Source organism: Penicillium psychrosexuale (genome assembly GCF_028828465.1).
Source record: "Penicillium psychrosexuale strain IBT 29551 chromosome Unknown utg000006l, whole genome shotgun sequence".
In the NCBI taxonomy this organism is placed as follows: domain Eukaryota; kingdom Fungi; phylum Ascomycota; class Eurotiomycetes; order Eurotiales; family Aspergillaceae; genus Penicillium; species Penicillium psychrosexuale.
The window spans coordinates 1,409,424-1,435,610 of NW_026643191.1; the positions used below are offsets into that span (position 1 = coordinate 1,409,424).

General features: G+C 50.6%; 8 protein-coding genes across 8 annotated transcripts; 2 read left to right on the plus strand and 6 right to left on the minus strand.

The window, feature by feature from the left end:
* Nucleotides 1-154: 154 nt before the first annotated feature.
* On the plus strand, nucleotides 155-5,737 carry utp10 (snoRNA-binding rRNA-processing protein UTP10; the record flags this gene model as incomplete). Its single annotated transcript, XM_057191302.1, has 4 exons — nucleotides 155-531; nucleotides 594-5,046; nucleotides 5,099-5,240; nucleotides 5,295-5,737. 4 exons carry the CDS (start codon nucleotides 155-157, stop codon nucleotides 5,735-5,737), a joined length of 5,415 nt encoding a protein of 1,804 aa, XP_057037438.1.
* A 167-nt stretch (nucleotides 5,738-5,904) lies between these two features.
* On the minus strand, nucleotides 5,905-7,757 carry N7518_010377 (LLM class flavin-dependent oxidoreductase; the record flags this gene model as incomplete). The annotated part of the gene is made up of 8 exons (XM_057191303.1): nucleotides 5,905-6,132; nucleotides 6,190-6,367; nucleotides 6,424-6,980; nucleotides 7,037-7,096; nucleotides 7,163-7,175; nucleotides 7,230-7,440; nucleotides 7,497-7,637; nucleotides 7,691-7,757. 8 exons carry the CDS (start codon nucleotides 7,755-7,757, stop codon nucleotides 5,905-5,907), a joined length of 1,455 nt encoding a protein of 484 aa, XP_057037439.1.
* A 534-nt stretch (nucleotides 7,758-8,291) lies between these two features.
* On the minus strand, nucleotides 8,292-9,890 carry N7518_010378 (glycoside hydrolase family 18 protein; the record flags this gene model as incomplete). The annotated part of the gene is made up of 6 exons (XM_057191304.1): nucleotides 8,292-8,393; nucleotides 8,446-8,981; nucleotides 9,015-9,102; nucleotides 9,153-9,212; nucleotides 9,263-9,637; nucleotides 9,750-9,890. The coding sequence occupies 6 exons, from the start codon at nucleotides 9,888-9,890 to the stop codon at nucleotides 8,292-8,294; spliced, it is 1,302 nt and encodes a 433-aa protein (XP_057037440.1).
* Nucleotides 9,891-11,104: 1,214 nt separating this feature from the next.
* N7518_010379 (EthD domain-containing protein) lies at nucleotides 11,105-11,524 on the minus strand (the record flags this gene model as incomplete). The annotated part of the gene is made up of 1 exon (XM_057191305.1): nucleotides 11,105-11,524. One exon carries the CDS (start codon nucleotides 11,522-11,524, stop codon nucleotides 11,105-11,107), a length of 420 nt encoding a protein of 139 aa, XP_057037441.1.
* A 1,058-nt stretch (nucleotides 11,525-12,582) lies between these two features.
* On the minus strand, nucleotides 12,583-14,401 carry N7518_010380 (putative choline sulfatase; the record flags this gene model as incomplete). Its single annotated transcript, XM_057191306.1, has 2 exons — nucleotides 12,583-13,941; nucleotides 13,991-14,401. The coding sequence occupies 2 exons, from the start codon at nucleotides 14,399-14,401 to the stop codon at nucleotides 12,583-12,585; spliced, it is 1,770 nt and encodes a 589-aa protein (XP_057037442.1).
* A 2,254-nt stretch (nucleotides 14,402-16,655) lies between these two features.
* N7518_010381 (transmembrane 9 family protein) lies at nucleotides 16,656-19,015 on the minus strand (the record flags this gene model as incomplete). Its single annotated transcript, XM_057191307.1, has 5 exons — nucleotides 16,656-16,674; nucleotides 16,729-16,949; nucleotides 17,011-17,463; nucleotides 17,515-18,866; nucleotides 18,931-19,015. The coding sequence occupies 5 exons, from the start codon at nucleotides 19,013-19,015 to the stop codon at nucleotides 16,656-16,658; spliced, it is 2,130 nt and encodes a 709-aa protein (XP_057037443.1).
* Nucleotides 19,016-20,139: 1,124 nt separating this feature from the next.
* On the minus strand, nucleotides 20,140-21,617 carry N7518_010382 (ubiquitin domain-containing protein DSK2; the record flags this gene model as incomplete). The annotated part of the gene is made up of 2 exons (XM_057191308.1): nucleotides 20,140-21,078; nucleotides 21,156-21,617. 2 exons carry the CDS (start codon nucleotides 21,615-21,617, stop codon nucleotides 20,140-20,142), a joined length of 1,401 nt encoding a protein of 466 aa, XP_057037444.1.
* Nucleotides 21,618-22,114: 497 nt separating this feature from the next.
* Nucleotides 22,115-26,168, plus strand: N7518_010383 (DDB1/RSE1 family protein; the record flags this gene model as incomplete). The annotated part of the gene is made up of 4 exons (XM_057191309.1): nucleotides 22,115-22,358; nucleotides 22,548-24,621; nucleotides 24,803-26,087; nucleotides 26,142-26,168. 4 exons carry the CDS (start codon nucleotides 22,115-22,117, stop codon nucleotides 26,166-26,168), a joined length of 3,630 nt encoding a protein of 1,209 aa, XP_057037445.1.
* Nucleotides 26,169-26,187: the final 19 nt, after the last annotated feature.

Consider the following 26,187-nt stretch of genomic DNA (forward strand, 5'->3'; position numbering starts at 1 on the left):
CCTCAAATTGTTTGAACCTGCCCTCGGTTCGCAAAGAAAAAGAAAGACTACCCTCAAAAGTCTTAGGGATATGGGTCACTGTGCAATTGTGTGAGAACCAATACAAAAATAACAAGAAAAGTCCGCGGAACAGCCCGCCAAAAGAGACTTCACAATGGCTTCGTCTCTCGCCGCGCAGCTGTCGCAAATTGCGGCCAAGTCGACACACGAGCTTGACCTTAAGGCGCAAAGGGTGTTACACTCACAGTCACTTATTTTCGACCCAAAAGTTGCCGGCACTCAAGACTTCGATGCGATCTATGATATTTGTTATGACGGATTCCGGGAGTTATGCTCGTTGGACCCCCGGTTTGCGGAGTTTGATCGCACGATATTCAGTGAGCAGAGCAAAGCGGAGGACCGCAGTCAGATGAACGTAGCCCAGAATAAAGAACTGGATACTGTGGTTGAAGCTTTCCTAGCTCTGGTTGGCGGCAGGCTCCAGTTGAGTCCTGCAGTGAAAGCTGTGGATTGGCTTGTTAGAAGGTTCAGGTAAGAACAAATTGTGAGGGGAGGTGCAGATCGTGAGGCGTGGTGGCTGACTTATGGGACAGGATCCACGAGTTCAACACAACCGCCGTATTATTGACGTTTTTGCCGTATCATACGACGCCGCTCTTCTTGAACCTTCTCTCTATTCTTCCAGAAACTCTTACGCCAGCATTCAAAGTCCTCATTCCATACAAGAACGGTCTTATTAATCCACCAAGACACCCGCTTGTTCATAGCGCAGCAACGAACAAGCCTTTCTTTTCCGAATTAAACGAATACGTCCTGAAAGTTTGTAGGCAACAGGCCCAAAGCCATGCACTACTTGCATTTTGGGCCGGGATTGTCACGGAGGCTGTCGCAACAATGTTGGATGGCGCTCGCTCTGGGAGAAGAGAGGCCGAGAAGCAAAAGCATGAAGATATCCTTTTGCGGATTTTGCCGGTACTCAGTAACGCTTTCACAATGAAAAATGTTTCGGAATTGATCGTCGGCTGCTATATGATCTGCGTTGTACTGGCACAGAAGGCCTTCCTCTCGAACGAAGTTATCGATGGCCTAATGGAGAGTGTTGTGGGTTCTTGGACAGAAGATACAAAGATATCTGGTCTGATTTGCCTTTCAGTCCTTGCACAGCAGAAGCCTGCTGTTACAATCCCCAAAAGGGTCTTTAAGGGCATCTTGCGCCTCGAGAATCCTATCGCCCAACTTTCCGAAATCGCGCCACAATATCAAACATCAAATTTATTGCTTGGAGTCATTGCCGGTTGCTTGACTGATCTTGACAAGCAGGACAATGCTCGCCTTGCAATTCTGGCCTCCGTCTTTGAACGCAAGATGCTTGGTGAGAACGAGATTGCCAAGGCTATGAGCCTGGTTCTCGAAGCAGCTTCCAATGCAGATGATACCCGCGGAATGTCTTTGGATGCCCAGACACAGCTTGCTGAGCTGGTTCAAGGATTCAACCGGTCGGAAACTCTGCAACCTATTTTCCAGAAGGTTTTGACTGAATCTTCGCTCAACATCTCGGCGCTGGAGCACAACCTTCAGACCGTTGTCGAGGCCCCAGTTGTGGCACAGGCCATCGAAGATGTGGATATGATCGATGCGGATGATCAGCCCCAGGTGGACGCGTTTACTCCAGCCTTGGAGTCTTTGATCAAAGAGTCCTTGTTCCCATACTCCTTCCTCTCCAAACAGTTTACCATCGAATTTGATAACCTGGTTCGCGTTTTCGCCTTGGCGGTGGACTCCGAGGACAATCTCGAGCTTTTCACCAACTTGCCAATCTTGGGTAAGTCCCAGGCGATCAAAACACCTCAATATCTATCCTTCTTTATCAGAGTTGTTGCTGGCCACTTCCCCATCGGAACAAAGATTGCTGCTTTGAACGTTATATCATCTGTTCTTTCGTCGGCAACCGCAGACTTTGACCCTCAGGCACTACTGCCATTCCTGTTTGTGGCCCTCTCTGATCCTTCAGAACGGATTCGCCGTCAGACTGCTGGCGTCTTGGCTATTATCGGATCTTTGTACAAAAAGAACACCACTTCCGGTGACAGCTCGAAGCCATGGGCTTACGACTCAATCTACGGCAAGGGCAAGCAATCCACGGGTGTTGCATGGCTGACCACCAAGGATTCGCAAAAGGTTTTGGAGCGGGCATTGCTTCCAGGGTTGGAGGAGTCTATCCTTGACTCTAACCATGTCGGTAGGATGGTGGAAGCCACCCTTCGGGGCAACGTTCTGTCCGAGGCTTCGGGTGCATCCGAACTCAAGAAGTCTCTTCGCCTCAGTCTCTTTGCGTTCATCTGCTCTCATGTTGTCAAGATGCCAGTGTTCGCACCCAAGATTAGCTTGCTAAAGTTGGTCAACAGCGTGGAGAAGGTCTCTACTGCAACCCTGACCAGTGAGCTTCTCCCGGTGCTCGAGGATTGGCGTCGCCTGAGCGAGAAGGAAGTCGAGGAAATTTGTGGCAAGGAGCGCATTGTGGCATCTGAGACAGAGAATTTGATTGCTGCTATTGTCACATCCAAAGACAAGGACGCCATCGATGTTCTCCTCTCCAATGTCAGCTCTGGTGATGATTTGCGCCCGTCCTTTGTTGCGGCTTGCTTTGGTCAAATCAAACACATCTGGGCTAAGATTCCCGAAGACCGTCAGTTGGCCGCATCCGAGAAGTTGCTCGATATCTCTCTTTCGCGATCGGCCAATGCCGCTTCTCTGGCAAATAACTGCCGCGACGTTCTTCGCACTGTCGAGCTTTCTGGTGCTGTTCTTCAGCAATTTGTCCAAAAGATTCCTGTGTCTATTACCGATGTTGAGTCTGTTGGTCCAGCACCGAAGCGGAGACGTACTAGCCAGAACAACATGTTTGCGATGACTGTCAAGGACGAAGCAGAGCTTAGCAATTTGATGGACAAGATGACTTTCATCTTGGAAATCGTGGATAGCTCCTCCCCAGAAACTCATCCTGAGCTTGCAGGTGGATTGTTCCAGACTCTAGCTGCTCTTCATCACTTCAAGTCCCAGATCCAGTCTGGCATGAGCTATCTCCTCAGCCTGACTTTGGGAAGTCTCTTGGCTATCGTGAACACATCTAAGGGATCTGTTAAGCCGAGGTTCGATACATCCGTCATCAGGGCCGACCTGGTGGTGGACTGTGTCCGAACAACCGACAGCCCGCAGGTTCAGAACGGCGCTCTTCTTCTCGTGGGTAGTCTGTCTGTCATTGCGCCCGAGTTGGTTCTCCACAGCGTCATGCCGATCTTCACGTTCATGGGCACTACCGTTTTACGCAAGGATGATGACTACTCTGTTTCGGTCATTGACCAAACCATTGACCAAGTTGTTCCTGCTCTTATCCAGTCTCTGCGTAACCAGAAGAGGGATGTTGTCTCCGGAACTTCCGAGCTACTGCTCAGTTTCACTGCAGCCTTCGAGCACATCCCCGCCCATCGCCGTTTGAGACTCTTCCATGCCTTGATCAGCAAGCTTGGAACACAAGACTTCTTGTTCGCCGTTCTGGCAATGCTCGCTAACCGATACTCCACCGACAAGGATGTGCTCACTCTGATGACTGGTCTGGTCTCTGATACTACAACTGTCGTAGAGCTTACCACCTACAGCAAGTACTTGAATTTGGTCAGCGATGCTCTCAAGACCAAGCCAGGTATCTCTCAGGTCCTTCTTGGAATTGGCAGTGACGATGGACGCGATGCCCAGAGCATCTGCGTTGATCTCCTGCGTGATCTTGCTCACTTGTTCAAACATTCTTCTCTCAAGTCCAAGCTTGAGACTGCCTTTGAGTCGGACGACGAGTTTGCTGATCAGTCCCGCGCTTGCTTCTCCCGAGTTCTGACCCAGGTGCTGAGCATCGGCGAGGCTGTGCAGAGTATGAAGCCCGTCAGCCAGGCTTGTGGTGAGGTCCTCGGCTCTCTGTTTAGCACTCTGTCTCTCGTCGACTTCCTGGATACCATTGAGGTTCTCCTCCAGGGTCCCAATGACGAACTTCGACGCAAGGTTCTCCGTTTGCTCGAGACTCGCCTCCGCCAGAACCCCGAGCGCGACAACCTGTCGCAGATCCGGGTTCTCGACTTCTTGCCCACCCTGGTTGGCATTGTCGAGTCGTCTCCGGATACGCTGCTCAAGCATGCTGCTGTTTCGTGCATTGACCGCATCACCGACAAGTACGGCCGTAAGGACCCGTCCAAGGTCATTGCTGCGGCTAGAGTGGTTGCCAGTGAATCTTGCCTCGGCCAATCCGATGACCGCATTCGCTACATGGGTATCCTGTGCCTGGCCTCTATGGCTGAGGTGCTGGGTCAAGCCATGATTCCTGCCCTCCCGGACACACTCAAGCGTTCATTGGAATTGCTCGAGTTGAGTCTGGTTCCTGGCAAGGAGAACTCGCGACTCCACGACGCCGTCTTCACCCTCTTCTCTGCCCTTTTCGCTCACCTGCCATTCATGATCTCGGCTGGCGATTTGGACAAGATGCTCCTCCTATCCTTCAAGTCTGCTAATGCGGACATCGAGGAGAGCAGTGATGAAAGCCGCCAGGAGTCCCTGCGGTTGATGGCCCGCAAGGTGGATCTGGGCGCAACTCTCGGCGCCGTCGATCGGAATTGGCAGCACGCCGTCAAGGCTGGCCCAATTGCTGTGAATGAACTCTTGGAAGTTGTCACGATCGCTGTTGACAAGCACCCCAAGTCGGCCATTGCTAAGAACATCGGCGTCCTTACAAAGATTCTCTTCAAGGCGTTCGATCTTCGCCGGGAACAGATTGCTCTTGGCGACAAGGCTGTCTTCGAATCGACTGCTATTGATGAGGCCGAAGTGGCACTCAATGACGTTACAATCAAGATGATCTACAAGCTGAACGACAGCACGTTCCGGCCCATCTTCCTCAAGTTCGTTGAGTGGGCCACTACCGGCGCTCCCAAGAACGAACAGGATCAAACTTCGCGCCTCACGACTTTCTACAAGTTCCTCGAGGTCTTCTTTGGTACTCTCCAGGTACTTTTCCTCGCAATCCTCCATACATTAATCTCGCTAATATCTTCTTCAGTCAATCGTCACCGGGTACTCCAGCTATGTGTTGGAGAACGTTGTCAGCGTTCTAAACACGACGGGTCCTTCCAAGGCCCAAAAGTCCCTCTGGTTGGCTGCCCTTCGTATGCTCCGCAAGTCCTTCGAGCATGACCAGGATGGTAGGTTTCCTCTGCGCCCAATCTAGCTCAGTACGGCCACTAACATCTATGCAGAATTCTGGCAAAGCCCCTCCCATCTCGCCAGCATTTCTGGTCCTTTGATCGCCCAACTCGGCCACGCAAACAGCACGACCACCTCGAACATGGTCATTGCTGACGTCGTGCCCACAATCACTGAACTGGCCATCGCCGCCGACTCCACAGATAACCACAAGGAGCTGAACTCCGCGCTGATGAAATACCTCCGCCCCTCCTCTGCGCCCAACGCCCGCTTCGCTGGTGGCGACAGCCCCCACACCCGTCTCGCAGCCCTCAAGACCGAACAGGCTCTTACGGAGCAACTGGGTGAGGAGTGGCTGGCGCTTCTGCCAGAGATGCTGCCTTACATCAGTGAGCTTATGGAAGACGAGGATGAGAGTGTTGAGAGAGAGGTCCGTAGATGGGTTAAGCAGATCGAGAAGGTCCTTGGTGAGCGTCTCGATGATATGTTGACTTAGAGCTTTGGTTATGATTGTGTACAAAATTTGCATTTTCTTGGCGTCCATAGAACAGGTCCTGTGCGGGCCTTGCAGGTAGTCTACGGATAGTCTGTCTAAAAATTGATTGTTCTAATTATTTGTTGGTCATTGCAATTCAATTTCTTAAATGATGTCAGGTATAGCATTCAGTTCTCCGGGATGACAGCATCAGAAGCATCCACGCCAGCATTCCATCGGTACCTCGAAGCAGGGTGGTCTGCATGGGGTCCGGACTGGCCGGGCTGTCCGTATAGGTTCTCACGGTAGGTTCCCTTGGGCACGGCATAGTCGTCCCAGAACAGGCCTCGCTTGCGAAGCTCGGGAATAAGGAGATCAATGATATCCTTGAAGGAGCCGGGCTTGATTGCGTATGCCTGTGAATAGTGTTATTAAATGTCTCGAGAACAGACCGTTTCAAGAATACAACTTACCAGGTTGAACCCATCCACATCGGCTTCTTTTACCCATCGCTCCATGTAATCAGCAACTTGAGCAGCTGTGCCGACAGGAGTGGCACCCAGCCCTCCGACAGTGATGTGTTGGCCGACAGTAGTCTTCGTCCATTTAGCCACTTCAGGTGTGGCCTTAGACCAGCCCTCCACAGCAGAGCTACAGAAATCGCGAGTCAGTCTTCGTCAAGCTGAAAAAGGAGAATTCTCACATACCGGATAGCATTACTCTCAACATGTCGCAGCTCCTCATCATCTCCGTACTTATCCAGATCAATGCCAGTCCAGCCACCAAACAGCGCAAGCGCTCCATCAATGGACCCCAGACTGCGGTAATACTTGAACTTCTCCACGGCCTCCTCCTCGGTCTTGCCGAGGACAGGGCAGAGAAGTGCTAGGAACTTGATACTCTGCGGGTCACGTCCGTACTCGCTCTGTGCAAGCTCGCGAATCTCCCTGACGTTCTTCGCTACTACGGAGGGGCTGTGGCCCGCCACGAAGATAGCCTCTGCATGCTGCGCGGCGAAGGTCTTGCCTGCTTTCGACGTGCCAGCTTGCAGGATCACCGGTGTGCGCTGTGGGCTGGGCTGGCAGAGATGAGGCCCGGGCACGTTGAAGTATTTGCCGACGTGGTTGATTTGACGCACGCCGGTTGGGTCGGTGTAGATGCCGCGCTCGCGGTCGCGGATGACGGCGTCTTGGCGCCAGGAGGACTCCCATAGCTTGTAGGTTACTTTGATGTATTCTTCGGCAAGGAGGTAGCGGTCATCGTGCTGGCTTTTTGTTAATGGGTTGTAGGTATATGTGAGTGTAGAATGTGAGGCTTTACATGTAGCTGCTCGGCCTGGCCCATATTGCGGGCGGCAGAGTCGAGGTATCCTGTTACAACCTGAGGGGATTATTAGCATATATTCTCTTTCATGATCCTGTTCTTCGAGTTCGGCGTGTTACTCACGTTCCATCCCAGACTATAAAGGTTTAATTAGCAACTCGATCTCAAAACTGGTATTAGCTTCACATACCGTCCTTTGGTAAGATGATCGACCGTAGATAGTCGTCTAGCAAGATGATATGGCTGCTCGTAGCTTGTTGTGACCGTCACTCCAAATCCAATATTCTTCGTGGCTGCCGCCATCGCGGGGACAACAGACAATGGCTCGTTCACTGGCCACTGGGCACCGGAGATGATTGCAGGTTCGAGGTTCCTGGGTCCTTTATAGACATCGTATCCTCCTAGAAAGAGATATTCGTTAGACTTCTCGTCTAACATGCACATTTGACCTATTTACCTAGAACATCTGCGAAGAAAATGCCATGGAACTTGGCCGACTCGAGTAATTGGGCCAGCTCGATCCAGTGGTCGACATCATTGAAGCGATACGACTCGTCTTCGGGGTGGCGCCATAGTCCTGGGGACTGATGTCCGCTGCCTGTATTAGTTATTAGAGAGGAGCTTCATATGTGATATGAATGGGATTCGTACACATTTCCACAAAGGCATTGAGGATGAGCGATTTGCGAGGCTTCTCGTCTGATGCTTGAGTCGACATGTTGATTTCGGGCTAGAAGCTAGGAAACAATACGGAGTACTATTTCCTTCTACAAGAGAAACGAAGTTATATTTTAATCGAAAAAGAACCCCGCGGCCCCGCGGTCACTCTGGTATGATGTTATAGCATCACAGTGGGCCGTGATGGCGGAATATTCTCTATAGGCCACTCTCATTGGCTCAAAGGGAATTATACTCGTATGCATATTAATTTCTATTTGAAGTATAAATTGCTCTCGCCCGAGAAATAGAATACGTATACTTTGTAGTTAATAGCTATGTATTGTACAATGGTTGTGGGGATAGTGATGTTTATGAGGAGGAAGCAAAACACAATCTATATCTACTACATCCGATCCATACAATTCAAGCAAATTTCAATCTTAGTAGTATTTCCAATTCATAAATGTGCGAGATAGATGCAAGCGAGAGGCGCACATCCCATCGTCCATCACATAACAGCCATAAATGTCCCAATGCATATGTCAGCGAGAAATCTCCAATATTGCAATATTGACAGCCAAATGAACATAATCTAATCGAAACCGTTCTTTAAGTTAACGTACTTGGAGTCAGGGTACTGCAGCTGATTGCTGCTCTGCTCCAAAGCGTCGACACCTCCAAGTGTATCCACAACCTGTGTGTATGTCAGTAAAGTGTGAACCATATATCAAAAGAACGCCACATACAGTTGTAATCAAACTGTCCTCGCCAGTCTTGTCAGAGCTGCTCTCCCACCACATTCCACCGCCCAGTCCGCGGGACTGGATGTACTGCGCCTTGATGCGCGCAATCTCGGGCGTGTCGTAACTGATGAACAGTCGGCTGTCCTGGTTGTAGCAGTAGCTTGCACCTATTTGATCCAAGGCTGTCACGTTACAGTCGGGTAAAGGTAGGCCCTTGTAGTCCCAAATGCCATTCTCCCATGTGCCTGATCCAACGCCATTGTATGGCTTTCCCGGGCCGTCGGTATTGGTAAACGCTCGGCCATACAGTGGCATACCTAGCACAATCTTGTTTGCAGCTACGCCTTCCCCGATGTAATAGTCGAGAGCTTGGTCCGTGTTAAATGGCGTGCTGGCCGGGTTGTCGGTCGAGGCGTGGAGGTTAGCGTTATGACCGGCAACTGTGTCCCAGCTACCGGAGTAATCGTAGGCCATGAGGTTCCAGAAATCAAGGTACTGGTCCATCTCCTTCAGACGTTCCTGATGGTAGTGGAGTGGGCCTACTTGTGTCAGCTATTTTAGAATTGTCCAACGATGGAAATAAAACTTGCCAGCGGGAGATGCGGCAGTAAGCAGGAAATGATAATTTCCGGCGTCACTAGAGCCGTAGGAATCCAAAGCCTGAATTTGGTTAGCCAGGACCCATGGATATCCATGAATAGAGCACATACCTTACGAAGTCGTCGGAGTGCATCGACAAATTTGTCCGCCTGATCATCACTAGCAGGGTACTGTAGTATTCATAAGCATCAACATCTCCAAACGGCAACTGTAGACTGACCTCATAATCAACATCAATACCGTCGAATCCCAAGTTCTTCAGCAGATCCGTGGCAGAATCAGCGAACTTCTGCCGTCCATCCTCAGTGTCAAAGGCAGTTGCAAAGCTGGGAGAATAGGTCCAGCCTCCAATCGACAGAAGGACTTTGAGCTTCTTGTTATTCTTCTTGAGTAAGAACAGCTGCTTGACACAGCCATAGACATTATCTCCAGAATCATTCCAGGAATCATTGGCATAGTGCTTGTCAATGTCTGCCCAGGGGTCCGACAGGTAGACCTCGCCTGTATCAGGGTGAAGGTTGGCAAATGCATAAAGCACATGAGTCAGTCGCTCAGCGGGAAGATCCTGGGGCTGGAAGTTACGACCGTAGATGGCCTAAGTAGTCTAATTAGCGTGACTTCCTGTTTAGATGATTGAATGGTTGGATGATGACGTTTTTATATCCCCAATTTCATCCAGTGACACACTGGATATGGTCTAAACTTACCCAGTTCACAAAGTATGCCACCGAGCGGTACTTCCCAGCATCACGAGATACAAGCTCAGTGCTGTTGGTCCTCAGGGTAGGGATGTAGGCAGCGTTGGCGAGCCAGCTCAGGACTAGAAGGAAAGGAATGACAAATTGCATGATGAAGGAGTGTATGGACAAAATTTCTGGTGTCTCGGCCAAGCGACGTTGTGTGATGAAGGTTGTTGAGTTCGAGCATGAGGGAAATGACCTCACTATTTATAGTCGAAGTCGACAAACAAATGACTTCCCTCGCGGAGTATTGAGCTGCCGGACAATAGTAATTGTGTCTACTCAGCCCGTTTGTTCACAGCTCAAACAGTCAATAGTACCCTGTTACCGGAAGGGTGACCTGCCTGATACCAAGATGGCTCCATCGTTTCAGCCATTGATATCGGGGGAATCAATAGGATTCTGCACATTGTCACATTCAGGACTGCAAGCCACCGGCGAATCCAATGATCAATATGAGGTTGGCGGCGAATTAAGCAGCGCCACAGTACATCCTCCACACACTATGAAGATCCGATTATGATATACCCTGTACTAACCGTGTCATGGATAGTAGACGCCAACAGCATGGCACACCACACAAGTGTGTAACATTCTGAAATTGGGCTTGATCCCTTTGTCACAACTCGACTTATCTGTCCTCGTGGGGGACTAAGAATTCCTCCACCAATCAGTTGTGGAGACTTCTGAGGATGGGTGACATTGTCATATGAAATGCTTTACTCATGCACAGTCAGGAGCCCGGAACAAATTAAATCGATAGAAGCTCTATCTTCAGACGTTGCAGCATCATCCCCCTCGTCCTAACTCGTGTTAATGAATGTAACTGAGCGGTATTATCAAGCCAAGTGAGGGTTTATACTGGTTTAAGGTTCTGATTAGGGTCTAAGGATATGCAGTCTGACACATATTAATGTATCCGGTTTGCCGGGCAGGAACGGCCCCTGTGAGAAGGATAAATGGAATGCCAATGTAGCACCGAGACCATGCGACCGAAGCATGTGCCATTTCAAGGGGCCATAAGATAAGTTGAGGAGTCAAGCCACTAATATCATCTCATGATCGAAGAGGGGAGTTCTTCACGTGTCTTGGCTTTATGCATCTGGTCCTTTTGCAATTTTGGGAGTCAAACGTGACCGAGTATCGATAGAGGAATGTTAGTGGAGTTATACTTGAAAGACTTTTCATTGGGCATATACTAGGTTCCTGAGAATATCCCTCAAGTTGAAAGATACTACACCAAAGGTATACCTCGTGATCACATCGGACTTCCAACATGCAGCGCAAACAAGTCCGATCACCAGCTCCGACAAGAAAGTACCTCATTTCACAGTAACTCTCACCTCCCCTACCAAGGCAACTCCCAGCTTCAACCGATCCAGAAATTTGTCCTCGTCAGCAGTTATCTGGGCAGCGGCATCCGGGGCATAGGTCTTGGCCGCAAAGGCCTGGTAGGCAACCTGATCCGCGAAAGTAAGTTCGGCGTAGGCGTCAAAGTCGAACTCTGGCTGTCGCCCGCGGAGTATCGTCGCCGGGGTGAAGGCATTGCGCGCGGTGGAGCCATCCGGGGGAATGTCGACTGTATTGCGGGCGATATAATTTCGATGATGAGAAAGGGGGAAATCCGCGCCTGCCAGCTTCTTGACGAGTTTGACGTGCGCTTCGTAGTACTTCTTGAATTCTTCCGGTGTCAGGCGGGGGTTGCGGTAAATAAAGATTAACATCTTGACGGGCATGTTCATTTATTCGAAATATAGCAAAAAAACTTAATTGAGACACTGGTTTGAAAATGAGTTAGTTCGAATGTAAAAGGATCAAGATCCAAACATACTAAAATGAACCGGCTATTTCTCGGGGCGTTTGTCCTCTCGGTCCTTACTTTGTACCTCGGAAGCAGTGCGACGCGGAATATGCGGGGGTTCACGGCGTGGTATTTTCTAAAATCTACAGACTTGTGTGATATGAGATCTATAAAAGTAGGTGTGTCCTAGAGCCTCCAGTTCTTACTATGATACTTCGGGCTATTAGCCCTTCATACAGTCTAGCCGACATTGCAGAATGGATCGATCCCGAGCTTGGAACAAGTTCAAGATTTATTGGACCAATGTCAAGCCTATTTTGGTTCATTGGCAGGACTCGATGATCTAGTCGCCGCGATTGATAACCCGACTTATACTATGAGTGACGAGATCATCAACATTCCTTCGAATGCCACGATTCCACCTATGGTGAATCTGCTTTGGGAATATCTCAACGCGCCGAGCCGCTTGATCCTCCGTGTTGGCCATCTCCTGGTATCTAGATCTAGCGATCGGCGTTCAACTGTTGTTACCAGAGGACGTCTGGGTGGAATACAATTTACAGATATGGTGATTATAGCTTAAGAACGTGGAACACCAGTACAGAAGCCCAAATGACAGTCTGATTGCTTTTTATCTATGTAATACCCCAAACCAGCCGCAATATACAGGGTAAGACACCCAACCCGGGGAACCATGAGCACAACTATGTACAAAATAATCCACGTAGCCACAACCGACATGAAAAGATGCAGATTGGGGAATAAGTCCCGGGTATAGCGCGCGCCTTACTATGAGAATGAGAGATGTAAAGAATCCAAAAATATCAACATCGAAAAAAGAAAAATTGGATCCCGATATGAAAGAATGCCGGGAATGCCGCAAAAAGGTAATAGAAATGGTGCTGAAATGCAAGAGAAATGAATAAAGATAAAGAATGCAAGAATGGAATATTTTCAATGTCGAGCCAATGGGTATATTCAGAAAACCTGATCGGGTGATTATGCAGACATCCCATTGGCAGTAGCAGCTTGCTGGAGAATACGGGGCCAACGCGAGATGAGCTCGACATCGTCGAGGGCGCCCTTGCCCTGGTTGCGCACGTACTGGGTACTCGGGTCGATGCGTGGCTCGTAGTCCCAGACGTTCTGGGTACCCTGGATCAGAGCGGAGTAGACCAGACGGCGACGACGCTGGGAGCGCAGTACATCCTGGTGGATCTTCTCCAAATCCCAGCGGGTATGGGTTTCCTCGAGGAAGAACGCCAGGATTTTTATCGGGTCGGTGGTTTTAGGCACTGCAGGCGGGAATTTGGCGGGGCTTGGAGTGCGAGGGGGGGTGTTCGACGGGAAGGGGTAGTCTGCCGAGTTGGCACGCTGAGGAACTGGCGATGCGTGCGGGGTGTCGTCAGGGGTTGGTAGGTTGATAGATGATAAGTTGGTCTGGTTGGCTATTATGGCTGCGCGGGTGGAGCTGGATGGGATGGGGAGGCCAGCTGCGAGGTTGGTCCTCTCCTCTGGGTCGTTGACGAGATCGTAGAGCATAGGTGGGTCGATGGTCGAGTAGATGAACTTCCAGCGGCCGCGACGGATCATCATGAGAGGAGCCTGGGTGCCCTCGCCCATGTACTCGCCGTAGACAGTGTCAGTGCGGAGACCCTCGCCGCCGGTCAAATACGGCATGAGGGACACACCGTCGAGAGGAAGCTCGGAGACGAGTTTGCAACCTGCTAATTCGACGAATGTAGGGAGGATATCCATGGTGGAAACGTTCTCCGACACGCGCTTCGGAGTGAACCGCTTGGGCGAGTGGACGAGGAAAGGAACGCGGGCCGAATTCTCGAACCAGGTCATCTTGTACCACAGACCGCGCTCGCCGAGCATGTCACCGTGATCGCCAGTGAAGACAATGATGGTGTCGTCGGCCAGACCGGTGCTTTCGAGAACACGCAGCAGCTTGCCGATGTTGGTATCAACGTATGTGCAGGCGGCATAGTAGGCGCGACGGGCGGCACGGATGCGCTCGTCGGGCATCTCCTTGTTGAACAAGTCGATACACTTGAGCACGCGCTGCGAATGCGCATCCTGCTGGTCGTGGGGAATAGCTCCGTTCTTCGGCAACGGGATCTCCACATCATTGTACAGGTCCCAGAACTCCTTGGTCATGGCGTACGGGTCGTGAGGGTGGGTCATGGAGACTGTCAAGCAGAAAGGCTGCTCGGTGCGCTGCCGAACATGGTCGTATAGGTATTGGGTCGACTTGTAAATCACTTCCTCGTCAAAATCCAATTGATTGGTGCGTACAACGGGACCTGCCTCCATCACGGAGGACATGTTGTGGTACCAGTCGGCACGGATGTCCTAAATCCAATCAGTGGTGCCACAGCCGGGTGTTCGCAAGTTGACCTACAGGCTCATCCCAATTGACGGACCAGCCGTAATCACCAGGGTAAATATCACTGGTCAAACGCTGTTCATATCCGTGGAGCTGGTCCGGGCCACAGAAGTGCATCTTTCCGGCCAAGGCTGTGTGGTATCCCTCTCGCCGCAGATAGTGCGCATATGTCGGGGTGTCCGCAGGCAGTTCGGCCGCATTATCGTAGGCGCCAATGTTGGAGGGCAGCTGGCCGCTGACCATGACAAATCGCGAAGGCGCACACAGTGGTGAGTTACAGTATGCGGAGTTGAAGACTACACCGCCCTCGGCGAGGCGATCTAGATTAGGAGTCTTAATGGGCGAGTTCTTGTCATGCAGGGACAACAAGGGCGCGGCCATCTGGTCGGCCATGATGTAGAGGATGTTGGGCTTCTTGGTCGCCATGGTGAATATCTAGTTCAATAGACGGCCAATGGAAGGCGGGAGTTAGAATTAATTTGAGGGAGAAAGTAATGAAGAAGGAAGAAAGTGTGGGAGAGCGAGTGATATATGAAGTCGAGGGAGAATGGGGGGAACAAAGGAAAAAAAGATTTTTAAAAGAAAAGACCCAAAGAGGCAAAAACGAGATAATTCGAGAGCGACGGACCAAAACAGCAAACAGATGCAGGCCAAGACGGAAAAGGGTATGTATTTTCATGTAATGTATTCCGATACCCAATGAAGATCATATTCTCTTTAGATTCGACCACCTTGTACTCCATAAAATGCCTGGACATTGCAATTGCATCCCAAATCGATTAGTCCAAAGTAGTTCCCGTCTGCAACGGAGATCAGGGGAGGTGATCCGGTACTGACGTACTCCCCCGCAAGGACGATGGGATCATTTGAGGCACCGATGGTGTGATTTCGGAAGAACCTGTATGGTAACGTAATACCGAAGTAGATAGTTAATCTACCTTTACCTAAGGAGTACATATAAACCACATACTTTCTCTCTCAAGTGGATATTTTCTTGTTATCTTTTAATAATCAGATCAAACTAACAATCTCAGTCACACGACCAGTGCTTTTTATCAATTGTAGGTAATCAAATCCCATCGGGCCAAGTGCCGAGTGAGTTGCCACTTTACAACTATGGGGGCCGCGTTGGTGTCGGTCACATTGGAAAGTCACAATACCACCACAATACCAACCGAGCATGTAAAACCACCACCGACCTCATCCCCTCCAAACCAATAATGCCGATCAAAGCATATCAAGTCAAAGGCCGGCGTTTTAGTACCCAGTCTAGCTTCAGTGCAGTTCCCACGCGCACTCGACCCCGGAGTGGATAACGGCATGGACAGCCCACGTCCATGGCAGCGTTTCCAGCGTGACAGGATCCTGTAAAGGCTAACTGTTTTCAGCCTAGTGAATCCCGAGGCCGACCCTAGTCAAACCTTGGGATCCATAAGATCGTGTCATTCCCTTCTCAGCCAATGGTTGCAGTCTTTTATTCTCTTAGGATATCCCAACATGGTTAGAGTGGAAGCTTAGAGTTCAGTATCCACTTGCTTATCTTGACGCCCAATCAAACCGCCTGATTTGACACTATTGAAGAAGAGCGCGGTGAGGGTGCGAGATATCGACGGAATAGCCCGCCGGCGGGACTCCTTTTCTCGTCCTTCTCTTTTCTTCTATCATCTCTTCGAACTATTTTGAAGCAAAAGGAAAGAAAAAGGAGAGCAATGCAATGTACATCATAGCTCCACAATGAGCAATCCCCCTTTCCGAGCACGCCATGGCGAGTGGTCTAAGATCGCCCCGGATTTATGTATGTTGTATGTACTCCGTACCTTGGAGGCGAAGCACAGTCACCGCTATTTCTTAGCAGCTGTTATATGCACGATCCTTGCTATATGTCCGATTTGCTCCACATGGCCACGTCTACATTGATGTACGGAGTACAGATTTGCAAGTCACGGATGCTTTGACCCGATATAGACTTATGATGTGCATACTATTTCAGGTAGTGTAATGCGGTGTGTATGCCTTGATCACATCTGATAAACATTATCAAAGAGAAAGGCAAGGACCCCTTGCCTACCGGCTTACCCGGATGGCCGCGGCACCCACCCCATATTGCAACTAAAAATACAACATCAGGTTCAATTTGTGTTTGAGGGAGAAAGGCGAAAAGAAACCCGAGACGAAAGCCATACTTCTACATTGCTTCCAACGTTCCTTGTAAGGGGATATACCTGTTCTGTTTTATAGCCACGAGCTCGATCCCATATGCCAGTACAGTTTGAGCTAAATCCGGGAAGGATCGTAGTCAGGGGTTTCCGGGAAAGAGCAACGCTTGGTTTCCTAGGGGCTTGGCATCGTACTTCCCAAAACAGTATTCGATTTACAGTGGATGTCGACATACTAGGTAACTTTGTCCTCGGATTTGAGCGACATATCAATACATTATAACTGATGTATACTTTGGCACGGACACAAAATAAGGAAAGAGAAGTGCCTTGTGTGTTCAACAACGGGGGAACTAAAGGCTCAAAAGTTCGGAGCCAGAAAATGCAGAAAATAGAATACTAGACGCCATGGTGGTAGATGACTTCACCTATGCTTATCGGACAGATCGTAACGAGGTAGATGTTAAAGAGACAAGTCTCTGGGTTGAAGAAGTTCAAGAAGAGGATGGTAGCTGTGTCAACGTTTAGTCGACCTTGATAGCACTGCAATTCTCACGATTAGCCTCTTGCCTAGCAGATTCAATAGAATGACCTTACCTATAAACACGCCGGACGAACGCATAAGCGGCCAAGAAACCAACGGTTCCAGTTAACAGGCCATACACAGCACAAGCGAGGAAGCTGTAGCTGAAGAACAGCAAGCTTGACACGAACCCGGTGATGTGGAGCTTGAACATGTAATACCAGATGCAGTAGGCAAAAATCCAAAAAGCGCTGCTTCCGCCGGTGAGGAAACTCTGCCACCACCAATGATAATTCTAAGGGAGTCAGTATGATCCAGAAACCAAGCCAAGAACAGCAAGCCAAGAACAGTCTTACCTCGGAGCAAAGCTGGCTGTATGTTGCGATCACGGTCACCTCAACGACCGTGACAATCAGCACGGTTGAGACAGCACTCAGGAAGCCGAAGACATAGTAATAACCAGACTTGTCCTGCCATAGGTTCTTGAAAAGGAATAGCAGCTCAATAAAAAGAACTGCAAATGGAACGACGCCAGTTACCACAGGCCCGAGAGGGGTGCGGAGATACCAGGGCTGGGGTGGGACTTGGCGGGCAATCGCATTCGTCTTCAGAGGGTGCTCCCATGGCATCGCACGCACATAGCCGACCCAGCTGCCGATGTATACCAGCGGAACTTGGATGAGCAGCCAAAGTGCAAGGAGACCAATAAGAGTGCCGAAAGGAATTGCCGTACTAGATGCTTGCGCCCAGACAAACAAGTTCAGAATCAACACGAGGCAGAATGCCAGACCAGGGAAAAGCAAAGCGGTCTAGAACCATAGATTAGCATAGCACATGAATAATTGGAGTAGGATACGCACGATGAGCGTGTTCTTGCGCCAAGCGGTTCCGCCAAAGGTCTTGTAAAGTCTTCCAGAGAAGTAACCTGAGAAAAGGCCCGCAAAGACGAACAGACCCATGCCAACGCTGACGAAGCCACCACGGAAGCTTGGGTTCAAGATTCCGAGGCAGCTAAGCAGGAGCAAGCCTGAAGCCATGAATAACAACTGCATTCCTGATCCAACCAAGGGAGCAAGAAGACCACTATAGGCGGGGATACGGAACACATCCCCATGAAGAAGCTTCCAACCACTTGTATCTTCGACAGCCTCATCGTCTGAGGAGTAGTCTGCATCGCGCTCCACATCTGCGCTATCATCCAGAAGCCCCTCGCCTTTCTTCTCAGACTTGCCACTCCGGCGTCGAGATTGGCCCTTCATCTTCCGATCGTCCATCGCACCATCGCCGCGACCCTTGAGGTCGCCTTGCACTGTACGGCTCCAGATGACGAACACGGTCACTCCCAGCACGGTGCAAATTGTCAATGAGTTGATGATGGCCAGCCAATGGGTTATCGAACTTTCAACCTGATTGGTAAAGTATAAATCCCAGCGGTTGGCCCACTCGACGTTGGTGTCCTCTCGGAAGTAGACAGAGTAGGTGTAGGGAACCTTCAGTGTGGCTCCGTCATCATCTTCGTCATCATCATCTGGGATATATGACAGCCCGGAATATTTCTCTTTCATTCGCGACAGGTTCGGCGCGATATACAGCCCCAGTCCTTCGTTGCTATTGTGGACAGCTTTGGGGCATCCATTTTCCAGGCGGTCCTCGGCAGTAATACTCTTCGGGTACACCTCAAAGCCTACGACTACCTTCCCTCCTTCCGGTGCGCTCCGCCAGCGGATGACGATCGTGAAGTGGTTGTTGATAAAGTACCGATGCTGTCCGGTGACTGGAGAGATATCTCGATATCCAAGCTTGAATCCGGAAGCGTAATACTTGCGGCTTCGATCCACAGTCACGAAGCTCGTGGCTCCTGGCAGATTATCGGCAATCCATTCGATCACATATCCCTCCTTGATGAGTTGACGGGCCCATTTCACATTTGACCGACTAACATCACGGGTGCAGAGCGACTGACACTCAACATCCTTTCCCATCGCAACTTCGAAGTCGGAGGTCATGATTCGATCGCCACGCAGTACCTCCCCAATATTGAGCGAGATGCTTTGGCCGGATCCAAACGGCGAGCCGCCATGTGTTTTGCCGCTCGGCGGACAGACGAAAGGCAGGTCGAAATACGCATACTGCAGCTGGGTGTGATCGGAGAAAATCTTGTTCACCAGAAGAGGAATCGGATCGCCATCATTATACCGGGTAATTGAGTATCCTGGTGGGAGGGAAAGTATGAGTATCATATGCTTAGTCCAACCAATATGCGCCACGGTGCTTACCAGGGATGTAGAATGCGCCGGTACAGGACACAAGCAGCAGCACCCACAGTGCCCACTGACGGGAACAGAATTGACCAAAGGCCATATTCAATAATGCAAAGAGATATGTTTTGTCCTCGACCCGGAGTAAACGGGTAGTTATCGACCCAGCATGTACACAAAGTATGGAGAGGGTTGTACGTCGGTGGGTTACGGCGTGTCGACCCGCAAAGGTTAGATCGAAGCGCGTGAGTCGGGAATGACTATGGTGTAGGCAATATCTCGTTCAAGGGATGCTTTGTCGAGATGGCCGATGGACAGTTCGACGGTGGACTTTTATGTCGGAAGCTGGTGTTGGATAGTAGATTGTCAAGGACCACCGGATTGCTTCAGCTCGCCCGCAATGTGCCGAGGAACAGTTAAGTAACGACTGAAATCGGCACTCAGTGCCACAGCAGTGATATAAGTGTGTCGAGAAAGGAGTTCGAGCAACTGTGGGGGCTTAATAGGAAGCTTCGTGCTTCCCTGGCCTAGTTAGTTACTCCAGCGTGTCCCCGGATTACCTAATCAGCATGCCGCAGACCCAGGGGCCAAGGGGGTGCATATATGGACGAAAGCAATAAAAGGATGGTCAAATTCACATGTATCCGAATAAACACGTGTAAGACTTGTAAGACTTGTAAGATACGTCTATCCCAGCTTGCCAAGGGACGGTTGCAAGAATTGGAATCATCCTAGATCTGCCTGATATATATCATGCCTTAATACTCCGTACCAAGCCCGGAAATCCAACTAGCAGGCACCAAGAGCTTGCGAACTATAATAAAATTTGGAACAGAGACATCTCGAGCCCTTTCTTCAAGGGGTAACATTAGGGCCCTTTCCGGCACCGGCTCATCCAATTCCTGCATCCACACTAACTCTGGGATAGGCAGCCAAGGTTGGATTCAAGGGTTGTAGACTTAAGACTTGTACGAAAGTGGGAGTATGACAGAAACCTCAATTAGAAAATGATCCCATGCTATTCTGAGCCCTGGAACGATGTGATATCCAGAAAACTAGCTAAGGATTTCACAGAAGATAAGCATGCTAAAAGGGGAATGAGAAAGTCATAGGTACCGAGGGAGCCTTTCATCACCTCGCAAAATCAATAGAAGTTGAATACATCAAAAAAAGTAACCGCAAGGCTGTGCTAGAAAGAAAAGAAAGCAGCCCAGAAAGTATCATGATTCATGGGTGGCTGAGGAGGTACTCCACCGCTCCCTGAACGCTGCCACCTGTACGACGCAGGGCTTCAATGTTCCGCTCGAAATCAAAGAATCCCATATCATTCAACTGCCGCAACTGATCGGCATATCTATCCTCCGGGGCGCGGGTGTCTGCAGGCGGCTGTGCTGCTCCGAAACCACCTCCGAAACCACCACTCCCAAGCAGAGCAGCCAGAGGGTTTGCACCGGCAGCCCCACCTTGTGCGCCCTGTCCACCCATTCCCTGCATCATTTGGGCAAGTAGCGCCGGATCACGTAGGAACGGATTTTGCTGAGGATTGAACGGGTTCGCGCCGCCCTGGCCAGCTTGTCCAGCGTTGGCGAACATAGCCGGGTTCAAAAGAGCTGCGAAGGGGTTCTGAGCAGCCTGAGGAGTCTGCCCCTCAGCAGATGTTGATCGGTCCGTAGAATCGGCACCTTGTGCACCGCCGGGTGAAGTGGTGCCTGGGGTAGCAGAAGGCTGGGCTGGGGTTGCGAACGGGTTAGCTCCAAAGAGGGCACCGAAAGGGTTGGCGTTTCCAAGAGGATTCTGAGCCGCCTGCCCAAATGGATTTATTTGCGCGTTCTGTTGCTCTGAACCTGGGGCTCCCTCAGCGGTCGTGTTCGTTACCCCCGGGGCGGGGAATGCATTATCACCGCCACCAAGTCCACCGCCACCCATTCCCATAGCTCGTTGCATTTGCATCATCTGTCGAATCGAGCTCGGATCGGTCAACATGCGGCGGAACTCTGGGCTTTCCATCATCTGCCGGACTCCGGGTCCCATGTCGCGAAGCATGGGATTCTGCTGGATCATCATGTCGATCATAGCGGGGTTTTGCAGAGCTTCATTGATGGTCGATTGGAATTGAGGATTCTCGAGCATGTTGAGCATCGACTCAGTATCTGGGGGAGGACCCATCTAAGTAGCCAAAGAATGTTAGCTATCTGTTGGAGGCATTGCTGAATAGCTTCCATCCGCCATAATAGCTCACTTACCCCGCCATCGGGGCCGAAAAGGCCCGCGCCGGGAAGTTGTGCGAATCCAGCATATCTCGCACCAGTCAAGCCAGCAAGTGGGTTGTTACCAGTGCCAGCGGCTAGATTGGTTGGGACACCAGCTATCGCTGGGGTTGCTCCACCGGCCGCAGAAGCTGAGTTGGGCTGAGCAGCTGTGTTTTGGCGCTGCTGGTTGCTCGCAGCACTCTTTACGAGGTGAATAGTATGGCCATCCTTGATCTTGTAGGTCTCCAGTGTCTCAGTGTCCTTCAAAACCCTACCCGAGTAGATCAATCGCTGACGTTCTGCGGGGGTATCGGCATTTTCTGGGGTTGAGAGCTTCTGCTTGAGATCTGACACCAGAGTAGTGAGCGGGAGGGTGAGAGTGTATTTGGCATCGGTGGATGACTTGACAGTGAAGGTGATGGGGGCCTGCTCTGTGGTAGCCGTCTCGTCGGCCATGGCTGAAGGATGTATGATGATTGTAGAGCAAGTGGGTGATTATTAGAAGCTAGATCAATGATGAGGGGTATATCACCAAGACTATTGCCGGGCTGATCAAACGCCCGATTAGATGAACTGTGGTGATATGGATGAGAACTGTGAAAGTGAGATGAAACAAGAAAGAGGGGAGTCAGTGAGCCCGTTATGCGGAGGCGATCTGCCTTGCATCAATCGGCGCAGCGTGGAAGGCGGTCGAAACATGGATCACGTGCCATTCGCGCTAGTCGAAGCTCCCACAGGGCAAGGAATATTTTCTCTTCCTCACCTCTTCGAGTCTGATCACACGGCTACACCTCTCTCTATCCGTGCCAAGTGGTCTTGAGGTGTTTCTTTTTCTTATCTCCACCCAGCAGGGATGGGACTGATGTAATATTCATACCCCCTGACTTGCAATTGCATGTACAAAGCTTTTACGTCTTTTGTGTGGTACGGGGAAACCGTTCAACGCGCGCACCATGGCTACCACATCGCACATGTTTATGTACTCCCTGACGATCCAGCCCCCAACTGCCATCACACAGGCCATCTTAGGTCAATTCGCAGGCACTAGGGACCAGCAGATCGTCACCTCGTCAGGCTCGAAATTAACCATCCACCGGCCTGACCCGGCACAGGGCAAGATCACGCCTCTTTTCTCTCAAGATGTTTTTGGCATCATTCGCTCCCTCGCAGCTTTCCGCGTAGCCGGAAGCAACAAAGGTATGTCGCTTTACTTGTTAAGCTCCTCATCTGCCCCTCTACGAGTACAACTTAGTGATTCTCCAAGCTTCCTGGGCAGCACGGTACTCCTCCGAAGTCTCCCCTTGAAAGAGGGTTGAGACCTGCCCTGGACAGCGACGTTGATACTCGTGACGATTAGTCATCAACGGACTGTGCTGATTCTCATAGATTACATCATCGTCGGCTCGGACTCGGGTCGCATCACGATCATTGAATATGTTCCCTCCCAGAACCGCTTCAATCGCATTCATATGGAGACCTTCGGAAAGTCCGGGGTTCGTCGCGTCGTGCCGGGCCAATACCTCGCGGTGGATCCAAAGGGACGTGCATGCCTGATTGCTTCCGTGGAAAAGAATAAGCTGGTCTATGTTCTCAACCGAAACTCGCAGGCAGAGCTTACCATCTCCTCACCGCTCGAAGCCAACAAGCCCCAGACCTTGGTTTTTGCCATGATCTGCTTGGACGTCGGTTATGACAACCCCGTTTTCGCTGCTCTTGAGGTGGACTACTCGGAATCTGACCAGGATCCTACTGGTGAAGCGTACGAAGAACTCGAGAAGGTTTTGGTGTACTACGAACTTGACCTCGGTCTGAATCACGTTGTTCGCAAGTGGTCTGACCCTGTTGATCGCACAGCATCCATGCTGTTCCAGGTACCTGGAGGCGATGATGGCCCAAGCGGTGTCTTGGTGTGCGCGGAGGATAACATTACCTACCGCCACTCCAACCAGGGTGCGTTCCGCGTGCCTATCCCGCGACGTCGTGGACCCACCGAAAACCCCGAGCGAAAGCGCTCAATTGTCTCGGGCGTCATGCACAAGATGAGAGGTGCTTTCTTCTTCCTTCTCCAAACCGAGGATGGTGATCTGTTCAAGTTGAACCTGGAAATGGTCGAAGACAAGCAGGGCAAACCTACTGGAGAAGTGAAGAGACTGACGATCAAATACTTTGATACGATTCCTGTATCGACCAATCTGCTGATTCTAAAAAGCGGTTTCCTCTATGCCGCCAGTGAATCTGGAAATCACAATTTTTACCAATTCGAGAAGCTTGGTGATGATCCCAACGAGGCAGTCTTTTCCAGTGACTCATTCTCGGCTGATCACTCTGTGCCTTCCACGCCAATCTACTTCCGTCCCCGAGGCGCTGAAAATGTCAACCTCATGGAAAGTATGAACTCGTTGAGCCCTCTGATTGACAGTAAAATCCTCAATTTGAGTGAGGATGATGCCCCTCAAATCTACACAATCTGTGGCTCTGGGGCCCGCAGCACATTCCGGACCTTGAAGCACGCACTTAAGGTTTCTGAGATCGTGGAGTCGGACCTTCAGCAGGTTCCTTCAGCTGTATGGACAACCAAGTTAACCCGAGCCGATGAGTTCCACACATACATCATTCTCTCTTTTGCCAATGGCACCCTCGTCCTGAGCATCGGCGAAATTGTCGAAGAAGTTTCAGACACTGGATTCCTTTCTTCGGCTCCTACTCTAGCAGTGCAACAAATCGGCGAGGATTCTTTAGTCCAAGTTCACCCTCGAGGCATTCGCCACATCCTCGCAGATCAGCGAGTCAATGAATGGCCCGTTCCGCAGCATCGGTCCATCGTTGCAGCAGCCACCAATGAACGTCAAGTTGCAGTGGCACTCAGCTCAGGTGAAATTGTCTACTTTGAGATGGACGCGGACGGGACATTGGCAGAGTATGATGAGCGACGACAGATGTCTGGTACCGTGACCTCCCTGAGTATGGGAGAGGTACCAGAGGGTCGCATGCGCAGCTCCTTCCTGGCCGTTGGATGTGATGACTCCACCGTCCGCATTCTCAGCCTCGATCCAGACTCAACACTCGAGAGCAAATCAGTTCAAGCTTTGACATCTGCACCATCTGCCCTGCAAATTATGGCCATGGCTGACTCGAGCTCGGGAGGCACGACTCTTTATCTCCACATCGGTCTTTACTCAGGTGTCTACCTTCGTACTGTTTTGGACGAGGTAACCGGTGAGCTCTCGGATACGAGAACTCGCTTCATCGGTGCCAAACCTGTGAAACTATCCCAGGTATCGGTCAAGGGCCAAACAGCTGTGTTGGCGCTCAGCACCCGTCCCTGGCTGGGATACTCCGATGTCCAAACCAAGAGTTTTATGCTCACACCCTTGGACTACGTTGGGCTAGAGTGGGGATGGAATTTCTCCAGTGAGCAGTGTGTGGAGGGCATGATCGGCATTCAGGGCCGCAGTCTACGGTATGTTCATCCAAAACCCCCCAATCCCCCATCCCCTTGATTCTATGATGAGAAAATCAATCCGAACTTCTATGTGGATGAAACTTTAAAAGAAAATTCCAATTGTTCCTTCTGAGATCAACCCTCTCTTATACCATGTTGAGACTGCAAATTCTTCTGGACTGGTACTAACAGAAAATAGGATCTTCACTGTGGAGAAATTGGACAACAATATGCTCCAAGACTCCATCCCTCTCTCTTACACTCCCCGACGCTTTGTGAAGCACCCCGACCAACCTCTCTTCTACGTCATTGAAGCCGACAACAATGTCCTCTCTCCTGCTACCCGTCAGAGACTGATTGATGATTCCCAAGCTCAGAATGGCGAGGTTGCGGACCTTCCTCCAGTTGACTTCGGATATCCCCGAGCCACTGGCCACTGGGCTTCATGCATCCAAATTGTGGACCCGGTTACCACCAAATCTGTGATCTTCACTCTTGACCTTGAGGACAACGAGGCAGCAGTCAGTCTTGCCGCTGTATCCTTTTCTAGTCAAGACGATGAAACTTTCTTGGTTGTGGGAACTGCCAAGGATATGATAGTCAGCCCTCCCTCGTCCTCTTGTGGTTTCATTCATATCTATCGATTCCAGGAGGATGGTCGGGAGTTGGAGTTCATTCACAAGACTCAAGTTGATGAGCCTCCTCTTGCTCTTCTCGGCTTCCAAGGGCGTCTCCTGGCAGGCGTCGGCCCCATTCTTCGTGTGTACGATCTTGGCATGAAGCAACTCTTACGGAAATGTCAAGCACCCGTGGTCCCCAAGACCATTGTGGGTCTGCAGACACAAGGCAGCCGAATCATTGTCAGCGACGTCCGTGAGAGTGTCACCTACGTTGTCTACAAGTACCAGGACAATGTCTTGATCCCCTTCGCGGACGATTCCATCGCACGCTGGACATCGAGTACAACAATGGTTGATTACGAGACGACTGCTGGTGGTGACAAGTTCGGAAACCTGTGGCTGGTCCGTTGCCCTAGCAAGGCCTCCGAAGAGTCCGACGAGGATGGATCTGGGGCGCACCTCATCCACGAAAAGGGTTATCTCCATGGAACCCCCCACCGTCTCGAGTTGATGATCCACTTCTACGCCCAGGATATTCCCACTAGTATCCACAAGACTCAGTTGGTCGCTGGAGGTCGTGACATTATTGTCTGGACTGGCCTCCAAGGCACAATTGGAATGTTTGTTCCTTTTGTCAGCCGTGAGGATGTCGACTTTTTCCAGCTTCTTGAGACCCAGCTGGCTTCCCAGCAACCCCCTCTGGCTGGACGAGACCATTTGATGTACCGCAGCTACTATGCCCCTGTGAAGGGCGTCATTGATGGAGATCTTTGCGAAATGTATCTTCTGCTGCCTAATGATACCAAGTTGATGATTGCGGGTGAACTTGATCGATCTGTTCGCGAGATTGAGCGGAAGATTTCGGTAAGTTGCAGAAGTTCCCCAGTGTGTATTTGACGTTTTACTAACACCTCCCAGGATATGCGAACACGGGTGGCGTATTGATTTCGGGTTGGTTGCGGCG